Source organism: Solanum verrucosum, unplaced genomic scaffold (assembly GCF_900185275.1).
Source record: "Solanum verrucosum unplaced genomic scaffold, falcon-dt-bn FXZP01000239.1, whole genome shotgun sequence".
Lineage (NCBI taxonomy): Eukaryota > Viridiplantae > Streptophyta > Magnoliopsida > Solanales > Solanaceae > Solanum > Solanum verrucosum.
The window spans coordinates 711949-732240 of NW_026020009.1; the positions used below are offsets into that span (position 1 = coordinate 711949).

Genomic DNA, 20292 nt, shown 5'->3' on the forward strand with positions numbered 1-20292 from the left:
GTTATGTGACAGTTTTCGTTTTCTGAGAGTCAAACAACTTAAGTTTGACTCGAAATTTGCGCATGAAATCTTCAATTTTTAAAAATGAAATATATGTATTTGTAAACTATATAAAAGTATTTAAGTCTCAATAATTGATAATTCATAATATTTAAAAGATTTATGGAAAATTTATGGTCAAAGATATAAATTTGTTTGAATTTTAAAATCTGAAAAATGTCACATAAAATGAGACGGAGGGAGTAATTAGTCAAAGACGCGCGCTGCCAATGTACTAGCACACACAAGCTCATCATCCACACTCGTCCATTGCAATTGCTGTAATTTTCCATGCATGACCCACTTTCGATACATGTAAATTAATTCAATTTTTTGTTTCAAATACTTTAAAGATTATATGTTAGGAAGCATGATAAGAGTTACAAAAAATTACTTTTAAAATTTAAATAAATTGAGACATAGGAAGGAGTAATTTAGAATCAAAGTAATATTTTAGCTTATTTAATGAGCATATAATAAGCTAAATATACCCTTATTTTGAAACAGAAGGAGTATTTATTGTTTTCTCAATTCAGTTTTACTTATCCACAATTTCAATTTTTTTTCATGTTTTACCCAAATCATTAGATATAGTGTAGTAAAATAATCATATCAATTGTTATTTTTCTAATGGGTGGGCCAAGTCCAGATATAACAAGTAAAAATAAATTGTGTAAAATTTTACTCCTAAAGTCGTACTTGTTTCTGTTGCATGTATATTTATATCTGCCTCTGTATTTACTTGTAGTACGACATATATGCAGTGCAGATGTTCTACAATATGTAGAGAAAAAATATTAAAACAAAACACAGAATAATAATGCATTTGATACCTTTTTGTAGGAGTAGTTTATGAGCAAATAATCAACATATATAGAGCTGAGTGACATGGATGGTCATGGATACTCACCTCCAACAATTGAACGTAACAAAAAGGGGAAGAACCACCGTCACGCGGTGGTGGATGATGATACGATCAAGTGTAGTGGTAAGTCATGCAGATCATGTAGTGGTGGTTTAATCGCGGATTGCGTAGCAGTCTGTTGCTGCCCGTGTGCTGTAGTAAACATTTTAGCATTGGCATTTCTAAAGATCCCCTGGATGGTGGGAAGGAAATGCTTGAGAATGGTGAAAAAGAAAAAGTTAGAGGACAAGAAGAGGAAACATGACAAGAGTATTACTATTACTGATAGTATTGTACAAGAAGGAATTCATGTGGAACAAGAGTTAAAAGACAGTTTTAGTACAACAATTGATGTAGACCAAATTTGGTTAGACTTGTATCAAGTTGGTAGTATGGGTTTTGGCAGAGTTTCATTCACAGGAACTAATTAGGTTCAAATATTATTTTCGGCAGCGCGTTGCGAAAATCCCAATTCTTGAAATTGTTCTGGATTTGAGTATTTCCTATCAAACACAACTCCATTTCCTCACAAACCCCGAGAAATTCCATTAATGCATTGTGAAAGAGTATTTATCACTCCTTCACACTCTTCAATGGTACTAGTTTAATCATATTAGTGAGATTAGTTAATATGTATCTCTTTCAGTGCCATTTTCATCACTTTATATTTCTTCTTTCTGAATTGTACAGTTAATTTGGTGATGTTTTCTTGGAATAAACATGGCTCATTTCGAAGGAAAATGAAGAGGATTTTACTAGTTTAGTATGTCCAGTACTTCATGTCATAAACATTTGTTTCTTCTATGTGAATGTATAGTTAAGAGTAATGCTTTGGTATAATAATATTGGTCATTTTGTTTCGTTGTCTAATAAAAATAAAGAACCATTAAGTGATGTATAGAATTCCATGTATAGAATTCAAAACCCTAGCTTGTATTAATTATCAGTACTCATGATTTATACTTGCTAGGAAGATCAGTCAGAAAATCATGCTTCAGAACTCGAATGCCATATCTTTCAATATACTTATGTTGCATTTTCAGATAGCATGTCAGTATCTTGAGCTACTCAGTATTTCAGTTGCATTTTAGCTATATACATATTCAGTTGGGAGTAGACTTAGCACCGAGTTGGACTAGGGTTCAGCGTACCCTCACAGTCCTAGAACTATGTGTCAACGTAGGTTCAGAAGTCCCCTCTGTTGGGCATCAGTTTTAGTGATCACATTGCAGTCATGCCTCTATACCCCTGTCAAGGTATATTGGGTCCTCTCGATGGGGCGTATACATCATCTTCCACGTTTAGCTCACGTGGTTTATGTCGGTTAATAGTAGCTCCCACAGTCATACTATTATTGCATTGACCATGTTATCACCATTTACTTAAGTATTCAGTTCAACATATTATCTTCATGATTAGTACTTAGTCATTGCATCTAGCTCAGTTTTAAGTTATTCTCTAGTACAACCTATTGCCATGCTCAGTCTATATTGTCGGTATTATATTGTTCTATTTTTATCGTTCAACTTGGTGTCTAATCCTGCATGCTCAATACATTCAAAGTATTGACGCATACTTTGCGCTACATCATTTTATGATGTAGGTTCAGGCGCTCATCATCCAGACCGCGCTCAGTACGATTTCCAGCCCATACTCAACAACTTCAGTTGTGAGTCCTCATAGTTCGAGGGCGTTTCTTTATGTTTGGTTGAATTAGCTTATTTTTGGTCTTTTAGTATTATTTTTAGTTAGATGGGGACTTGTCCCAACAATTCATCAGTAATATGGGCTTTCAGACATAGAGTCAGTGTTATGTGTTTTGGGGTTGTTTCCTCCAGATATTCAGATATATTTTCATTTGGAGTCCTTTAGTTTTGACTTATTTATTAGTTATGCTTCTGCTGATCTTAGTTATATATTTGGTATGCTTGTGATAGACCAAACCCAGAGTTAGCTTGGGGTCACTTGTGATCTTGGTCCCGTGTTACGTCTAGGGGTAGCCTTGGGGTGTGACAGACATGATCTCATATTGAAGTTTTGATTGTTCCATTGAGTCAAATTTTTTAATATGATTGGGTTGCATATCTCATTTGCAGGCACAAAATTCTGAACAAATCTTGAGCCGTAGGCTGATCCCGAAGGGTTTGGCTGAAATTTCTGTTGCCTGATGCGTGTGCCTCCGCTTTTAAGGTCCTGCTGTCACACCTCGAGCCTACACCCTGACCGACACTCGAGAACCATTGTTGACCCCAAGTGAACCCTTGGCCTGACTTACTACTCAGCGGAAGACTTTACTCAACATTTAAAACAACTCAAGAGATAAATTCATAAATCAAACTTAGAATGTATAAAGGAAAGCATTCAACTGACCATGAAGGCAACTCAAGTCTTATGATCAAACCAACTGAAATGAATAAGACTAATGAACTACTAATGTTTAACTGTCTATGAAGCCTCTAATACTTAAGAGGGATGTCGGGACAAGACCCCCGATCATCCTAACAACTGAAATAAGGAAAGCAATAAAAAGGGGATCCTCCGGAAAGCAAAGAGGCTCACCAAATGACTCTGAAATGCTCAACTGGATCAATGAAGTGCTGGATGCTGATCCTGGTTACCTGTATTTGCATCATAAAATGATGCACGTCAAATGGCATCAGTACATTGAATGTACGAGCATGCGAGGGGAAAACTAAACATGACATAAGCTTGAGCTGAATTCTGAAAAAAAACACTTACCTCAGCCTTACTCAACTCAATGCAGAAATAAACAACAGTAAATATGCAGTTTATATAAAATATTTAAACAATAAGTAGCAACTCGGTGTATTGAAGAAATACAATAACAACTCAATTTACATATATAATAAAGTAATATAATTATATGGGAGTTTCTCTAACCAACAACGATCACTATCAGATATGTGATGATACAACGTCTCGCCCACGCTACCAGAACTGTCCTATAACTTGCCGGGATATAGAACACCTCAACTAAGTGGATCCACTAGTCTTAGCTAAAAAGCATTAAGGAATCATCTAAAAAGTATAATCTTTTCTACCCATGTTGGCTATATGGTTGAGTTATTATGAACTTGTCCCCATATCGGTGCTCAATACTACTCCCAAAATACACTCAGCTCAGAAGTTTTAAAACATAACTCTTTCTTTGGTTTGGGATTATTACTCAAAAACTAGATCAAAGCTCTTTTGGAAATCTGTGTTTCCTCTCTTGTTTAAATGTGAAAACATTTACTCTTTGGGAATACTTAGTCCCCATATAATCTTTTGAAGAAGATGAACTTCACTCTTATTCTTACGCAACTCAATGCTCAAATCTTTAAACAAGTTTAAAACATTTATAAAAGACTTTTGAAAAGACTCTAAAAATTCTCTAGACTTGACTCTTAACTTTCCTTGAATTTGGATTTATGGATTCAAGGTTATGATTCATGTTTATGGATGATTTTTAGACGTTTAAAAGTCATTTAGAGGAGTTAGAATCAATAGGAAGTGTTAGTATACTTTAGAAGGACTCAGACGGGCTATTAAACAATTAAAAATGGGTGAGACCAGGTGACCCTAGCACAATGCTGGCGCGGGGCGCCAGCCCCTAAAGTACTGGAACCCATTTCTGGCGCAGTGCTGGTGCGCCACGCCAGCCTTGCTAGCACATCAGTGGCGTGCCGCGCCACCCTCCCCCAGTTCAGTCCGACGAATTTTTCTTCTCATTTTCTGACCTTAATTCGATTAAAGTCGATTCTTTTTCTCAATATCTTTTTACATTCAGATACCCACAACATGTACTCAAGAATCTACTCATAAACGACTCAAAAATCGACACTAATTCCTCAAGAGCACAACAATCCCATCAAATCTCAAGAACGAAAGCAAATTTTAAGTACACAATCCAAGATCATTAACTTTGTAGAATGATTTTTTGCTGAAATACACATGGTTGGCGCGTGGGTGATCGAACCCAACGCTATGAAAGTCTCACATACCTCTTAGGATCGAATCCTTGGTGAAATCTGCAACCAAAATCGCAAGAACTTGATGAATCTTGATCTTTTCTTCTCCTTTCTCCTCTTGAGTTCTTTTCTCTAAAACCCTAGCGTGAATTTTAGTGCGTAAATTGAACCAATTCAGTTTAGACCCTTTATTAATTACTACAAAAGAAATAAGCTAATTGGGTAAGGAAAAGACCAAAATACTCCTCTAATATCTGGGTGACTTTTCTTATTTTGATAACCCGACTTCAAACGGGCATATCTCCCTCATACGAACTCAAAAATTAGCAAACTCGATGGTGTTGGAAAGATAATTCAAAGACCTTTCATTTGATATCTTGGATCTCACATAAATCACCATGTGCTGAGAGTTATGGTCATTTGATGTTGATCCAAAACTCATACTCAACATAACTTGCCAAATTTCAGATTTTCATTATTTCTAAAAATGTATTCTTTCTAATTCTAGTTCTTTCAAATAGTGGGGTGTTACAATATCTCCCCCTTGGTAACATTCATCCTCGAATGAGATTACTCTTAGTAGGCTTAGGGAGTAACATCTAACATCCAACTCAGACACTCAACAAGCAAAATATAAATAGAACAAGCCAACTTGAAACAAATTCCAAGGAAAGGATTAGTACCTTAATTTGGAATTTCTTCAGACTCGAAGAGATGTGGGTACCTTTTTTTCATGTCCTCCTCAACTTCCCAAAGTAGCTTCCTCAACAAACTGATTTCTCCACAGAACTTTGACCGATGCTACTTCCTTGGTCCTCAACTTCTGAACTTGATGATCTAGAATTTGAACAAGAATCTCCTCGTAAGATAAGCTATCCTTAATACCAATATCTTCAGTAGGTATGATAAGTGAAGGATCACCCATACACTTCTTCAACATGGAAATGTGAAATGCCGGATGAATCGCTGCTAACTCTTGTGGTAGCTCCAACTCATTAGCCACGTTACCGATCCTCTTGGATATTCTGTAAGGACCAATGTATCGGGGACTAATCTTCCCCTTCTTACCAAATCTCATAACACCCTTCATGGGTGAAACCTTCAAGGATAGCCCAATCATCTACTTTGAACTCTAAGTCTCTTCTCCTAACATCAGTGTAGGATTTCTGAGGACTCTACGCTCTTTTCAACCTCTCTTGAATAACTTTCACTTTCTCTATATCTTGATGAACTAAGTCTGGTTATATCATCCTAGCTTCACCAACTTCAAACTATCATATAAGAGATCTGCATCTTCTCCCATAAAGAGCCTCATAAGGATCAATCTGGATGCTAGAATGGTAATTATTGTTATAAACAAACTCAATGAGAGGTAAGTGATCATCCCAATTACCTTTGAAATCAATCACACAAGACCTCAATATATCTTCTAAAGTCTAAATAATGCGCTCTGCTTGACCATCTGTCTGAGGATGGAAAGCAGTACTCAAGTTCACCTTCGAACCCAAACCTTTCTGGAAAGACTTCCAGAACTATGTAGTACATTGTGCACCTCTATTTGAGATAATCGAAACTAGAACTCCATGAAGTCTTACTACATCTTGAATATATAACTTGGCATAATCCTCTGTTGAATGGGTAGTCTTCACCGGCAAAAAGTGGGCTGATTTTGTCATTTGATCTACAATCAAACAAATAGAATCATGCTGCCTGCGAGACCGCGACAAGCAAGTAATAAAATCCATATTTATCACTCCCACTTCCATTCTAGAATATCTATATTCTGAGCCATACCATCGGGCCTTTGGTGCTTTACTTAACTTGTTGACAATTCGGGAACTTAAAAACAAACTCTGCAATACTTTTCTTCATACTAATCCACCAATAAATCTCTCTCAAATCACGATACATCTTTGTGAAACCCGGATGGATAGAATATCTGGAGCTATGAGCTTCCTCCACGATCCTCTCTTGGAGTTCATCCACCCTTGGCACACACAATCTACCTTGATACCTCAATACACCATACCCCCCTTGTTCAAAAGCCATTACTTTTTTCTTATGAACATTTGCCTTCAATTCAAGGAAAATAGGATCTTGGTCTTAATTCTCTTTCACTTCTGACACTAATGATGACTCAGCCCCATTCATTACCACTACTCCTCCTTCTGTGGAATCCATTAGACGAACTCCCAATCGCGCAAGTCTATGAACATCTTTCACTAACTCTCTCTTTTATTCCTTAACATAGGCGGTACTACCCATAGACAACCTACTCAAAGCATCAGTAATAACATTAGCCTTACCTGGGTGATATAGAATACTCATGTCATAATCCTTGAGTAACTCTAACCACCTTCTCTGTCTGAGATTAAGCTCTTTCTGACTGAATACATACTGAAGACTCTTATGATTGATGAACACATCTACATGAATGCCATAAAGATAATGACGCCATATTTTCAAAGCAAATACTACGACAACCAACTCTAGATCATGGGTTGGGTAATTCTTCTCGTAAACTTTAAGCTATTTAGAGGCATAAGCTATAACTTTATCATTCTGCATTAACACACAACCCAAACCAACTCTAGACGCATCATAATATTCCACAAAGCCTTGCGTACCTTCTGGTAAGGTCAATACTGGGCAGTAGTCAATCACATTTTCAATTCCTGAAAGCTTTTCTCACAAGCTTCAGACCATTGAAACTTAACTGTTTTCTGAGTCAACTTAGTCAAAAGAGATGAAATAGATAAGAACCCCTCGACGAACCTTCTATAATATCCAACCAACCGCAAGAAACTCCTAATATCAGTTAGAGATGTGGGTCTAGGCAAATTTTGCACTGCCTATATTTTTTGAGTATCAAATCTAATTCCATCACTAGAAACAATGTGGCCTAAGAATGCCACAAATTCAAGCCAAAATTCACACTTAGAAAACTTAGCATATAACTCCTTATCCTTGAGAGTTTGGAGAAATACTCTGAGATGACTAGCATGATCTTCCTCATTCCTCGAATAGATTAGAATATCATCAATGAATACGATAACAAACATATCTAAATAAGGCTTGAATACTCTGTTCATAAGGTACATGAATGCTGCCGGAGCATTGGTCAAACCAAAGGACATAACTAGGAACTCATAATGACCATAACGGGTCCTGAGAGCTGTTTTAGGGATACCACTTTCTCTTACTCTCAACTGATAATAGCCAGATCTGAGGTCTATCTTAGAAAAACAAGTGGCACCCTGAAGTTTATCGAAAAGTTCATCAAATCTCAGAAAAGGATACTTATTCTTGATAATAACCTTGTTCAACTGAAGGTAATCTATACACATTCTAAGGGAACAATCTTTCTTCCTCACTAATAAGACCGGAGTGCCCCAAGGTGAGACACTTGGTCGAATAAAACCTTTCTCAAAAAGTTCTTTCAACTGCTCTTTTAACTCTTTCAACTCTGCTGGTGCCATTTTATATGGGGAATGGATATAAGACGAGTGTCGGGAAGAATATCTATACAAAAGTCTATTTCTCTCTAAGGAGGGATTCCATGAAGATCATCTGGAAAGACTTCTGGAAACTCTCTTACTACTGGAACTGACTTAATAGATGGTGTCTCAACACTAGAGTCATTAACTCGGACTAAGTGATAGACACACCCCTTGGAAACTAACTTCCTCTCCTTAAGATACGAAATGAAATGACCCTTAGGCACTGCAAAACTACTCATCCACTAAAAGACTGGGTCATTAGGAAACTGAAACTTAACAACTCAAGTTCTACAATCGATTGAGGCATAACAGGCATGAAGCCAGTTCATACCTAAAATGACATCGAAATCTACCATGTCTAACTTAACTAAATCAGCCATGGTGCTCTTGTGATTGACAGAAATGGTACAATCATGATAGACTCTCTCAGCTAGAACAGACTCACCAACAGGTATAGAAATACTGAACGACTCAAGAAGTTGCTCAGGAAGAATATCAAAATTCATGGCAATATAATGAGTCACAAAAGATAGACTCGCTCCTGGATCTAGGAACACATAAACATTAAAAGTAAAGAATTTGATCATACAAGTGACAACATCTGGAGAATTCTCTTGCTCTTGGCGACTAGTGATATTATAAAGACGGTTTGTCCCTCCGTTGGTCTCTGAAGAACTTCTTCTAGGGGAAGCTCTGTCTGGTGGAGTAACTGAAGAAGATTAAGCTCTATTGCCCTGATTCCCATTACCTTACCTGTTCTTAGGGCACTCTTTCATGAAGTGACCCTCTTGACCACACTTGAAACAACCAGTGGAGCCATCACGCCACTTACCTAGGTGGTTCCTACCACACTTAGTGTCACAACCCAAGCCTAGGGCCTAGACGTGACATGGCGAATGAGGAACCCGAAGGAACCCCAAACAAGCCTCTCAAACTTGTCATCACACTTCATCGGCCGCGGAAGTACATTCAACATTAATTAACGGGAAATAGGGACTAAGGGCAAACCATTTCAAAATGACATCATAGAACAAGAGTCAAGCTCATTTACAAAATACTTGTCCAACGCACACCTCTACATACATAGATAGGACGGGGCCATGACATACTACCGGCTCCCCTCATAGTCAAAATACAATTGCAAGCTAAAGTCTCAAAACATAGGAGTAGGAAACATAACATAGCCCTCGAATCAATGAGGACTCACCAACAACTCGGATAAGCACCGTACTAGCCACGTGAATGGAGAGAAGGATCAAGAGTAGCTCCGATCCCTACATGGTAACATCATGTAGGCAAAATATGCGTTAGTACTTGGAATGTACTAAGTATGCGGGGTGCAACACAACAATAGACAAGGACACAATCGAAATACAAAAAATAGTTTCATAGGCATTATGAATAACAATATGAGGATGCATGATCAAAGTGAAGTCAAAACATGTTTAAGTAAATCTATACTAATAGTAGATATCATATATGTATGCATGATCCAACCAATCTATAACCCCAACTTAGGATGGGGTATGCCGTTCACACCCGGACACCCTGGTGGCAAGGTATAAACCCCTCACATGGTTGATGTTGGTCACACTCCAAGCATCCTAGGTGGTGAGATATAAACCTCTCACATGGTTGATGTTGGTCACACCCCAAACATCCTAGGTGGTGAGATATAAACCTCTCACATGGTTGTCCGGTTCTTTTCCCCCGGACTGGGCATGGTCATGCAACACTTTATATAGGAAATTCCCATTAGGCTCTAATGCAATCTCACGTATGGAATAAACATATACACAAGCTTAGTTTGTCATCAACACATCTCTGGATTTCCATACATCTCATAACTCAAGCTTTAAAGCATCGATTCATCAATTCTCCATAGTTGGACATTTTGTCAAAAACCTTGAAGGCATGTAATGGAATCAAAGAGCATGGAAAATAGGGTAGTAATTATGCAGCCAAACCAGTGAACAACCTACAACAACACCTTTTTAACACCCACAATACCACATGAAAATCTCCACATCCATTCCAAATTTAGGTTCAAGTTCTAGAGTCACAACATGCTCAAAACAATCACTTTTCATGTTTAAAATTCAATGTGCAGGAAATTATTACAAAGAACAAGACTAATTTATGAATCTTAACTTAAACCATGAATTAGTGAGTAGAATAGAGTCTAGGCACTATGGGTGGAAGGACCCATGAGTTCAACACCACATACCTTGAGTTTTTATGAAGGTCTTGAGAGTGTCTTCAATGGAAGCTTGGAACTTGGAGCAAGAGTCTCTTCAATCTTGAGGAAGGTTTTGGATTAGGGTTCTTGAGAGAACTTGAGAGAAAATGTGTCTAAGTATGAGAGAGGTGTTTTGGGAAATGTTTTAAAGATGAGAATTGAACTAATGGTATATAAGAAATAACATATGCCCTTTGGAAAAATGGTCCAACACTTAGAAAAAAAAATGAGGCGGGTGAACAGTAAAAACGCTCACTGGAAATTGCCTTTTCTGCCGGACAAATATTACGAAAATGGGCATAACTTCTTCGTCCGAACTCCGAATGAGGTGAAACGAAGTGCGTTAGGTAGCTAACTCAAAGGGCTTTCCATGTATATGTTATTGGCCACCCAATAATTTGTGTGCTAGGAGATATGACCCTCCAAAGTAGACCCTCGAAAAAGGCTTCACTTGGAAATTTTGGATTTTGATACGGTTGCTCTAAAATTTGGGTTAGACCCATTCCCCACTCAATTTGACCCCCTAAACAAGAATATGAAGTCGGATTTTCGAAAAATGAAACGGATTTTTTTATATATAGCTAAACAAGTTTCCGGTAACTTCCGAAGCACATTTTTAAGAACTTTTTGGGTCATTTCACTTAGCACATGTAGGAGACCAATTACCTCTTTGTTCCACACTAGCTTGAGATTGTGCATGTTTTGCTCTAAAATTCTGTGAATTGTGGTTATTGAAGTCACCTCTGTTTCTTGGTGCAGGTGCACTAGCAGATAGTGGAGCAGGTCCCTTATGTTTCTAATGGAAAGAAGAATGGTTCGCATTACTCTTTTGCTGCCCGAATTCGTTCACAGTCTTAGCTTTCTAGCTCCTAAACTCCTCTCTGTCCCTTAGCTTATCTTCCTCGACCTGTTGCACATGGATCATCAACCTTGCTATATCCATGTCCCCTATCAGCATAGCTGCCTTGCCCTCTTTGCTTGACAGACGAGAAAACCCAGCAACGAACAACTCATCCTGCTCCTCATGTCAGCAACCATCTTCGGAGCATAGCGGGAAAGTTGGGTGAACTTCAGACTGTACTCATGAACACTCATAGATTCCTGCTTAAGGGTGAGGAATTCTCATACCTTTGCTTCTCTTAGTTCATGGGGAAATAAATTCCCCATGAAAGCACTCTCGAACACAGCCTAACTCAAAATCGATGCATCCTTAGCTCTACCCTTCTTCCACTGGTCAAACCAAATCCTAGCAACACTCTTTAGTTGATAGGCAGCTAGCTCCACTATCTCAGTATCAATAGCGTGTATAACCTCAACCACTTTCTGTAGTTCCTCTACAATGTTTTCCGGATCCTCAGTGACACTTGAAATGGTGAAGCTTGGAGGATTCATCTTTACGAACTCCCAGATCCTTAAAATATCAGCCGTTTCCTGTTGAGCCCCGCTTTGTTGCCCAACTTGGTTGGTGACAACTTGACTTTGCATTTGTATAGCTTCCCAAAATTCAGCGTTAGTGACCTTCGTTGGGGTTGCACTTCTGGTGCATTAGGTACCCCTTTTTCCTTAACGTTCCTCCTAGCAGGACGACCTCAGACAACTCTTCGTGGAGGCAAGATATGAAAGACATGTGAAAACACAAGTTAGAAAGAAGCTTTATAGAGATTTACTCTATCGCATGAAATGAATAAGAAAGAAGTGAGATAGTTCCTAAATGTTGCAGCCTTCTAATTATAGATGTGGCGCGCTTCACACCGATAACTTGGACTTTACAGACACGGCTTCATAGACTGCATAGGACTCTTGAACTATGTGCACTGATACCAAGTTTGTCACACTCCGAGCCTACACCGTGGACGTGGATGGCACTCGAGAACCATTGCTTGCCCCAAGCGAACCCTTGGCTTGGCTTACTACTTAACGGTAGACTTTACTCAACATTTAAGACAACTGAAGAGATAAATTAATAAATGAAACTTAGAATGTATAAAGGAAAACATTCAACTGGCCATGAAGGTAACTCAAGTCTTATGATCAAAACAACTTAAATGAATAAGACTAATGAACTACTAATGTCTAACTATCTATGAAGCCTCTAATACTGAAGAGAGATGTCGGGACGAGACCCCCAATCATCCTAACAACTGAAATAAAGAAAGCAATAAAAAAGGGATACTCCGAAACGCAAGGAGGCTCACCAAATGACTCTGAAATGCTAAACTGGATCAATGAAGCGCTGAATGCTGATCCTGGTTACCTGTATCTGCATCATAAAATAATGCAGGCCAAATGGAATCAATACATTGAATGTACGAGCATGCGAAGGGAAAACTAAACATGACATAAGCTTGAACTGAATTTTGAAAGATACACTTACCTCAGATTTACTCAACTCATGGATACTCAACTCAATGTAGAAATAAACAACAGTAACGATGCAGATTATATAAAGCATTTAAGTAGTAGGTAGCAACTCAGTGTATTGAAGAAATACAATAACAACTCAATTTATATATATAATAAAGTAATATAATTCCGTGGGAGTTTTTCTAACTGACAACCATCACTATGAGCTATGTGATGATACAACGTGTCGCCCACGCTGCCAGAACTATCCTATAACTTGTCGGGATATAGAACGCCTCAACTAAGTGGATGCACTAGTCTATGCTAAAAAGCATTAAGGAATCATCTAAAAGGTATGACCCTTTCCACCCATGTTGGCTACATGGTTTATGGAGACTTGAGTTATTATGAATTCGTCCCCATATCGGTGTTCAATACTACTCCCACAATATATTCAACTCATAAGTTTAAAAACATAACTCTTTCTTTGGTTTCAGATTATTACTCAAAAACTAGTTGAAAGCTCTCCTGGAAATTAGTATTTCCTCTCTTGTTTGAACGTGAAAACATTTTATCTTTGGGAATACTTAGTCCCCATATAATCTTTTGAAGAAATGAACTTCACTCGTACTCTTACTCAACTCAATTCTCAAGTCTTTAAACAAGTTTAAAACATTTGTAAAAGACTTTTGAAACGACTCTAAGAATTCTCTAGACTTGGCTCTTAACTTTCATTGAATTTGAATCTATGTATTCAAGGTTATGATTCATTTTTATGGATGATTTATAGACATTTAGAGGAGTTAGAATCAACAGAAAGTGTTAGTACACTTTAGAAGGACTCAAACGAGCTAAACGATGGAAAACGGGTAGGGGCAGGCGACCCTGGAGCAATGCTGACGCGGGGCGCCAGCCCCTAAAGTACTGGAACCCATTTCTGTTGCACTGCTGGCAAGCCACAGTAGCTTTGCTGGTGCATCTGTGGCACGCTGCGCCATCCCTCCCCTAGTTCAATCCGATGAATTTTTCTTCTCGTTTTTTAACCTTATTCGATTAAATTCTATTCTTTTCCTCAATATCTCTTTAGATTTAGATACCCACAACATGTACCCAACAATCTACTCATAAACGACTCAAAAATCGACACTAATTCCTCAAGAACTCAACAATCCCATCAAATCTCAAGAACGAAAGCCAATTTCAAGAACGCAATCCAATATCATCAACTTTCAACTTTCTAGAACGTATTTTTGCTGAAATAAACATGTTGGCGCGTTGGTGAACGAACCCAACGCTATGAAAGTCTCACATACCTCTTAGGATCGAATCCTTGGCGAAATTCGCAACCAAAATCGCAAGAACTTGATGAATCTTGACCTTTTCTTCTCATTTCTCCTCTTGAGTTCTTTTCTCTAAAACCCTAGCGTAAAATTTGAGTGCGTAAACTGAACCAATTCAGTTTAGACCCCTAATTAATTACTAAAAACGAAATAAGCTAATTGGGTAATCAAAAAAACTAAAATACCCCTCTACAATCCGGGTGACTTTCTTTATTTAGGCAACCCGACTTCAAATAGGCATATCTCCTTCATACGAACTCAAAAATTAGCAAACTAGGTGGCGTTGGAAATATAATTCAAAGACCTTTCATTTACCATCTTTTGGATCACCCTAATCATCATGTGCTGAAAGATATGGTCATTTAAAGTTGACCCAAAACTCATACTCATTATAACTTGTCAAATTTCAGATTTTCATTATTTCCAAAAATTGTTTCTTTTTAATTCTAATTCTTTCAAATAGAGGGATGTTACACAAGCGTTGATTAAGTGACCTTTGCTTAAGTGGCCACATATCCACTTTAGCTGACTAGGCTAGCCAGGCAGCAGCCATTTCGCGCCCTGACTTCACTTTAACGACCTTCACTTTAGCAGCTAGGGGCTCACTTTAACATCTTGGCCAGTCTGGGCCCTGTCACTTTTGCGACCATGGCCTCACTTTAGAAGCCAAGGGTTTGGTTTAGTGAGGCCTGCCTATGCTTGACCTGTCACTTTAGAGACATTGGTGTAGCTAAAACGGAACCTACATTCGTGTTAAAACATAAGTCGTGATCAGATTTTTTCCTCATCTTGTTCATGTTATTTATCCTCCAATATAGATCCAAATCTAGGGACTCAAAGTTGGTTGTGATCAGGGATCTTGAGACTACACATTAGAGTTATCAGGAAGTTTTTGGGGCTCTTCGTTTGAGGTAACATTCATATTTTATGGGATTCTATAACTTGTTTTTGCTCTTCAATGGTGAATTTTGTGCATGCACTGAATTCCATTTTTTGATCCCCAAATTGTATTGACTCCAAATTTGGGCTCTTTTGATTGAGTTTTTTCCTGAATTCCCGATGCGGGTCCTATGATTTCTGTTTTGACTCCAAAATTGGCCTATCTCAATCTTAAGTAAATTTATTGTCTAAACGACTGTATTTCCATTGTGATACTATTTTTGATAATGCAGCAACATTTATAGGTCACACGAAAAGAAAAAGCTTTGGAAACGTGATTTGAAGCGCGCACATCCGGTCTAAAGGTAAGCTATAGATTTTCTTCCCCTAGATTAAGTTGGATTATGTAAATTCATGTTGAATTGATTAAATTGGGGGTGGGTACTTAGTTGATCATACTAGTTTACTTAGAAACCATGTTCTAGCACTAGAAGAAAAAGCTTTATTTAAGACCAATATTTAGGGATGAGTTAATAATCTCGTCTTTAAAGGTACATGTGTTGGGATGAGATTTTATTTCGGTCTTTAATTCCTTTTTTTTTTTAATTGTGAAGGTACTAAATCTGGTCTCTGGAGAAAGTAGTAACTGGTTCCAATTTAAAATTTAGGGGTCTTGAGAAGCACAAAGACGAGAGCTGAAACGTTAAAAAAACATAATTTATTTTCATTAAAACTAGGCGCCAAAATATACAGTACTCATTAAAATTCTAAAAGGAAAACAAAAAATAAAAGACGCTTCATTTCTCAAAACTCATCGTGAAAATCAGACAACTCTAGCAGCGATTTTCTCTAAAAGCAATCTTCACTTACAGATCTCAGTGTATACTCTCAATTGAAAATCTATATTTCCTCAAAACAGAGAAAGAACAGGCCTGTCTATAGTAGCAAACGTAACCCGGGTCTTAGTGTTTCATCTGTGTTTTCTTAGAACATAGAAAGCATAGGCCTAACAACGATCTCAACTCAATCTCTATCTTCTATTCAATCGAATCTTAGGTATGCCTCCACTTCTACGAGTTTATTTGTTTCTTTTTATAAAGTCAACTTGTTGTTTATGTTGCTTGAGTTATAACTCTTCTTGTTTGAATTATAGCTGCTAATAATTTCTTTTTGAAAGATTTAGTTTTATAGAAATAAGTGTTCCTAAAGATTAAAAACAATGAACTATACTTGGAAAGAGGCACTAACATATCAATGAGCTAAAACAATATTAGAGAAAATATAAAGAGAGTTGTGTTCAAGTAGAGAAATTCATTATGAATTTTAAGTGAACTATTTTTCAGCTTTTAAGACTAAAAGAGCATGAGAGAAAAGTGATTTCAGTATATTACAACTTGAAAAGTGAAAAAGTTATAGATTAGTTTGGTTAAGAAACTGATAAAAGATGGGAAACGAAATAGCAATCTATTCTCGAGGCACTTGGGAAAAATAATTCGTGACAATAATATGTGTCCACTTGGAGTATCATCATGGAGTGACATTAAGCAATAGAGGTTTGATCACATGTGGGCAGCTATTGAGGTAACAATTATGAATTACATCATCATTGTGTTTATATTCAACTTTTTTGTGCTCTTTGTTAATTATTACATGAATCTAATCAACTAATCAAAAAGATAAAATGACGGATATCTACTAAGAAGACTACACTAGTGTAACTACCATCCAGTGTTTAACTTGATGAATCACAACTTACTTTTCTTATATTCCAACATTAACCACTGTTGCATATCTTTTTCTTGCTCAATTTTGTGCATAATATTTGTATAGTTGACACACAATTTTCACTCTTCTTTTTTATTTAAACTCACATTCTAATTGTTGTAGGATAAATTTGAGAGTGTTGACTTGAATGATCATCGTGATCATAAATTTGGATGGATGAATGATTTATGAAACAAATGGAGAGGATACTTGCATGGGAGTGGTTAGTTAAGGAATATTTTTGTTCCGAAAGTTTCCAAGTATACTTAATAATCTAATAGTCTATATTTTTGAAGTATCCATTCGCAACTCATCGTGATATTTAGATGTGAATTTTTTTTCAAACATGGTAATTTTTCTTAGATAGTTTTACCTAACAATACAGGCGAGGAGCAATAGAAATGCATAAAATCGAGCTATGTTAAAGATGTTTCATGATGTGAGGCCAAAATATATATTTTTAATCATTATTTGCCTCATATTTATTATTTGTATTTACCCTTTTTGAGCATAAATTGTATGGATTTGTGCTAAATAATGTCTTTTATATGTAGGAGTAAATTGGTGTAAAGTTAAAGAAGTTTGGAGCTAAAACGAATTAAAGATGAAATGTTGAAGAAGGAAATCAAACAGGTAACTTAATGAAATAAATTCAATAAAATAATGTATAAGGAAAAGTGCAGCTGCTGCCACGTGGCAGCAATTGAATCAACTGTTGAAACGTTTGGACAGCTTCACGCGTACGAAAACGAATTCTATTTTCGTTAGGTTTTTTATTCCAAATTTGATTTGACTTAGTTATTTTATTTAGGGTTTTCTACAGCTATAAATAGTCCATAGAAATAATTATTAGAGGAGATAAATTAGGAGGTACTTTGTAAGAAAAAGTTGTCAATACTTTTTAGGGTTCTTTTCTTCTTCTTGTTTTCGTAGAAATTAGTAGCTAAACGCCTTAGTTCTGGGGCTGTAACTACGAATTGATTGTTGATTATTTAAGGTTCTTGAATTAATTCTTGGTTGTCATTATAAGTTACTTCTATATTCTTGTTTTAATATTTTATGTCATAAGATAAATCTATTGTCTAATCTTAAAATCGAGAGAGGAGGGGTTAGATAGACCAGAGAATATAGAGAGCTCGATCAATCCATTAAGTTGAGGTGATTTGTGTTCAGGAGTGACCCCCGGACGAACAACTTGCTTGGTTACGAAACAGGATGAAATATAAATGCTCGCCAGTTAGCCCTATTTATCCCCGCTCAATGATGTAGTTAGACAGCTAACTGGGGTAGGTGCCTAGAGGTTTAAAACCCGACTCATACAATTAACCCTGTAAACCAGTAATTTGACAACTAAAATTAGTTCTAAGCCAAAAATATGATACATGAGATTCATTGCATGCTGCAACCCTGGAATTTTCCAACCATTGTAAGTAATCTTATTATTTAATTCCCACATTCTTTTCTTTATAAATAAAAATCAAACACTTTTGACACTCTTAAATAATAATTAGACTAGTATAATTTAGTAAAAATAGTTAATTGACAAGTCTTTTGGGTTCGATAATTCGGTTCTTTTAAGAGCCACTATATTACTTGCGCGACCACGTACACTTGCGAGTGCAATTGGGAGCAATAAGTTTTTGACGCCGCTGCCGGAGACTTAAAAATTAACTATTCATCTAGGTTATACTTTTTCTTTTTATTCATTTTTTAAAATTAGTTTTCTTTTTTTAAACAATTAATTATTTTTTTCTTCTTTGAATAATTTGGTACTCTTATTCATATGGATGCTTGGGATAAATCATGGTTGGGTGATGAATGTCCTTTATGTCATATATGTGGTCGTCAATATATTCATTGAAATGGTTGTCCTAAATCTCATTCCCTTCCCCCGAATCCCTATTATGATTCTTCTGTTATTTGTGATGTTGGTAGGGGCGATGAAGTGGAGAATACAAAACAAGAGGCGCGCAATGTGAATTCACTTATGGAATGTACAAACATGTTGGACACGGTTAATTCAAAAATCACCGAATAATTATTTGAATGCGCGGAAGAACACAAAAAATTCATGAAATTACTGGATAAACTTGACGCTATTCAATTAGAAATTATAGTCCAAGCTAAGTTAGAAGAGATTGTAACCCAACAAGGAGAAAATTATGGAGACAAAGAGATAGTGAGCCAATCTTGACTACAAGAACAAACTCATCTTCTAAAGTTTCAAGAGTCTATTCGTGATGGTCTGATATACATGACAACTGATATGCTCAAATTACACCTCCCTAAAGAAGCATAAGCGATCGTTATCAAGTAAAGAACCCAACTTGTAGGTTGGGGTCGATCCCACAAGGAAAAATGGTTTAAACTTTACTTTAACCAACACTTATATTCAATTAGTCAAATTACTTCTAGAAACAGGTAATTAAAAGGGGGGGGATTTTGTAAAACAAATTATAAGAATTCAGTAAACAAAAGTTAATTATGGTTGTTGTCAAGATAAGAGAATTAACTAGGGTATATGTGTTCCCCACAAGCTTATAACGCACTAATCCTAGTAATAACAATCATTTCCTAATATATCATAGGCAAAGTGGTAAGTTATGTATCTCTAAATCTTTGGTCCGGCATTTAGAGAATTTCACCCCGTACCTTTTTTTTTTTTTGGATACTCAGACTTCCCCTAATCTGCAAAAAAACAAGAAAAGAAAATAAAAGTGATACTAATAAAATAAAATAAGAAGTTACACTACTAATTGGTCCGGCTACGTGTGTATAATTTACTAACCCTTACCTATACCTCATATTAGCCATCATAATTGATGTTTGGCTTAGTTATTACTTCGCACCAATCGACACTAGACTATTAGATAGTATCACACTAAATCTATGTTGATGATTCTTTTCTTGTTAATTACCTCCTTGGTCCGGCAAGTAGTAACAAGGTGAGTTCTAACGTTGGCCACCATTAAAAAGACTTCTAAACAAAAGAATTATCAATGCATGCAAAATACTAGTCAAGAATTGCTTACTTACTAGTCATACTTTGTTAATCGCTCATGGTTCCCACAACCCTAGTTGTGGATTTAGTTACCCATATTAGCAAGAACACAATTCATAGTTTTAGATGAAGAAATCTTGAACTTACGTAAAGGGAATAATAAACCCAGAAATTCAACTTGAATTGCAAAGCCAAAATCTTCAAAACGAACTTAAGAAATCAATAATTGCTAGGTTTGCAAATTAATCTCCAAAGTCACAAAGTAAAACTAGAATAATAATGTCTAACCCTCAAAAACGAGGTTTACATGCC

The 20292-nt window shown here is 36.6% G+C and overlaps 1 protein-coding gene across 1 annotated transcript; it reads left to right on the forward strand.

Annotated features, from left to right (window-relative positions):
- Nucleotides 1–927: 927 nt before the first annotated feature.
- On the forward strand, nucleotides 928–1374 carry LOC125819840 (uncharacterized). The gene has a single exon (XM_049499264.1). It carries the CDS (start codon nucleotides 928–930, stop codon nucleotides 1372–1374), a length of 447 nt encoding a protein of 148 aa, XP_049355221.1.
- The last annotated feature ends 18918 nt before the right edge of the window (nucleotides 1375–20292 follow it).

Excerpts from the sequence above, each read along its gene's own strand:
- LOC125819840 (XM_049499264.1), top strand. The coding sequence starts at position 928 with ATGGATGGTCATGGATACTCACCTCCAACAATTGAACGTAACAAAAAG.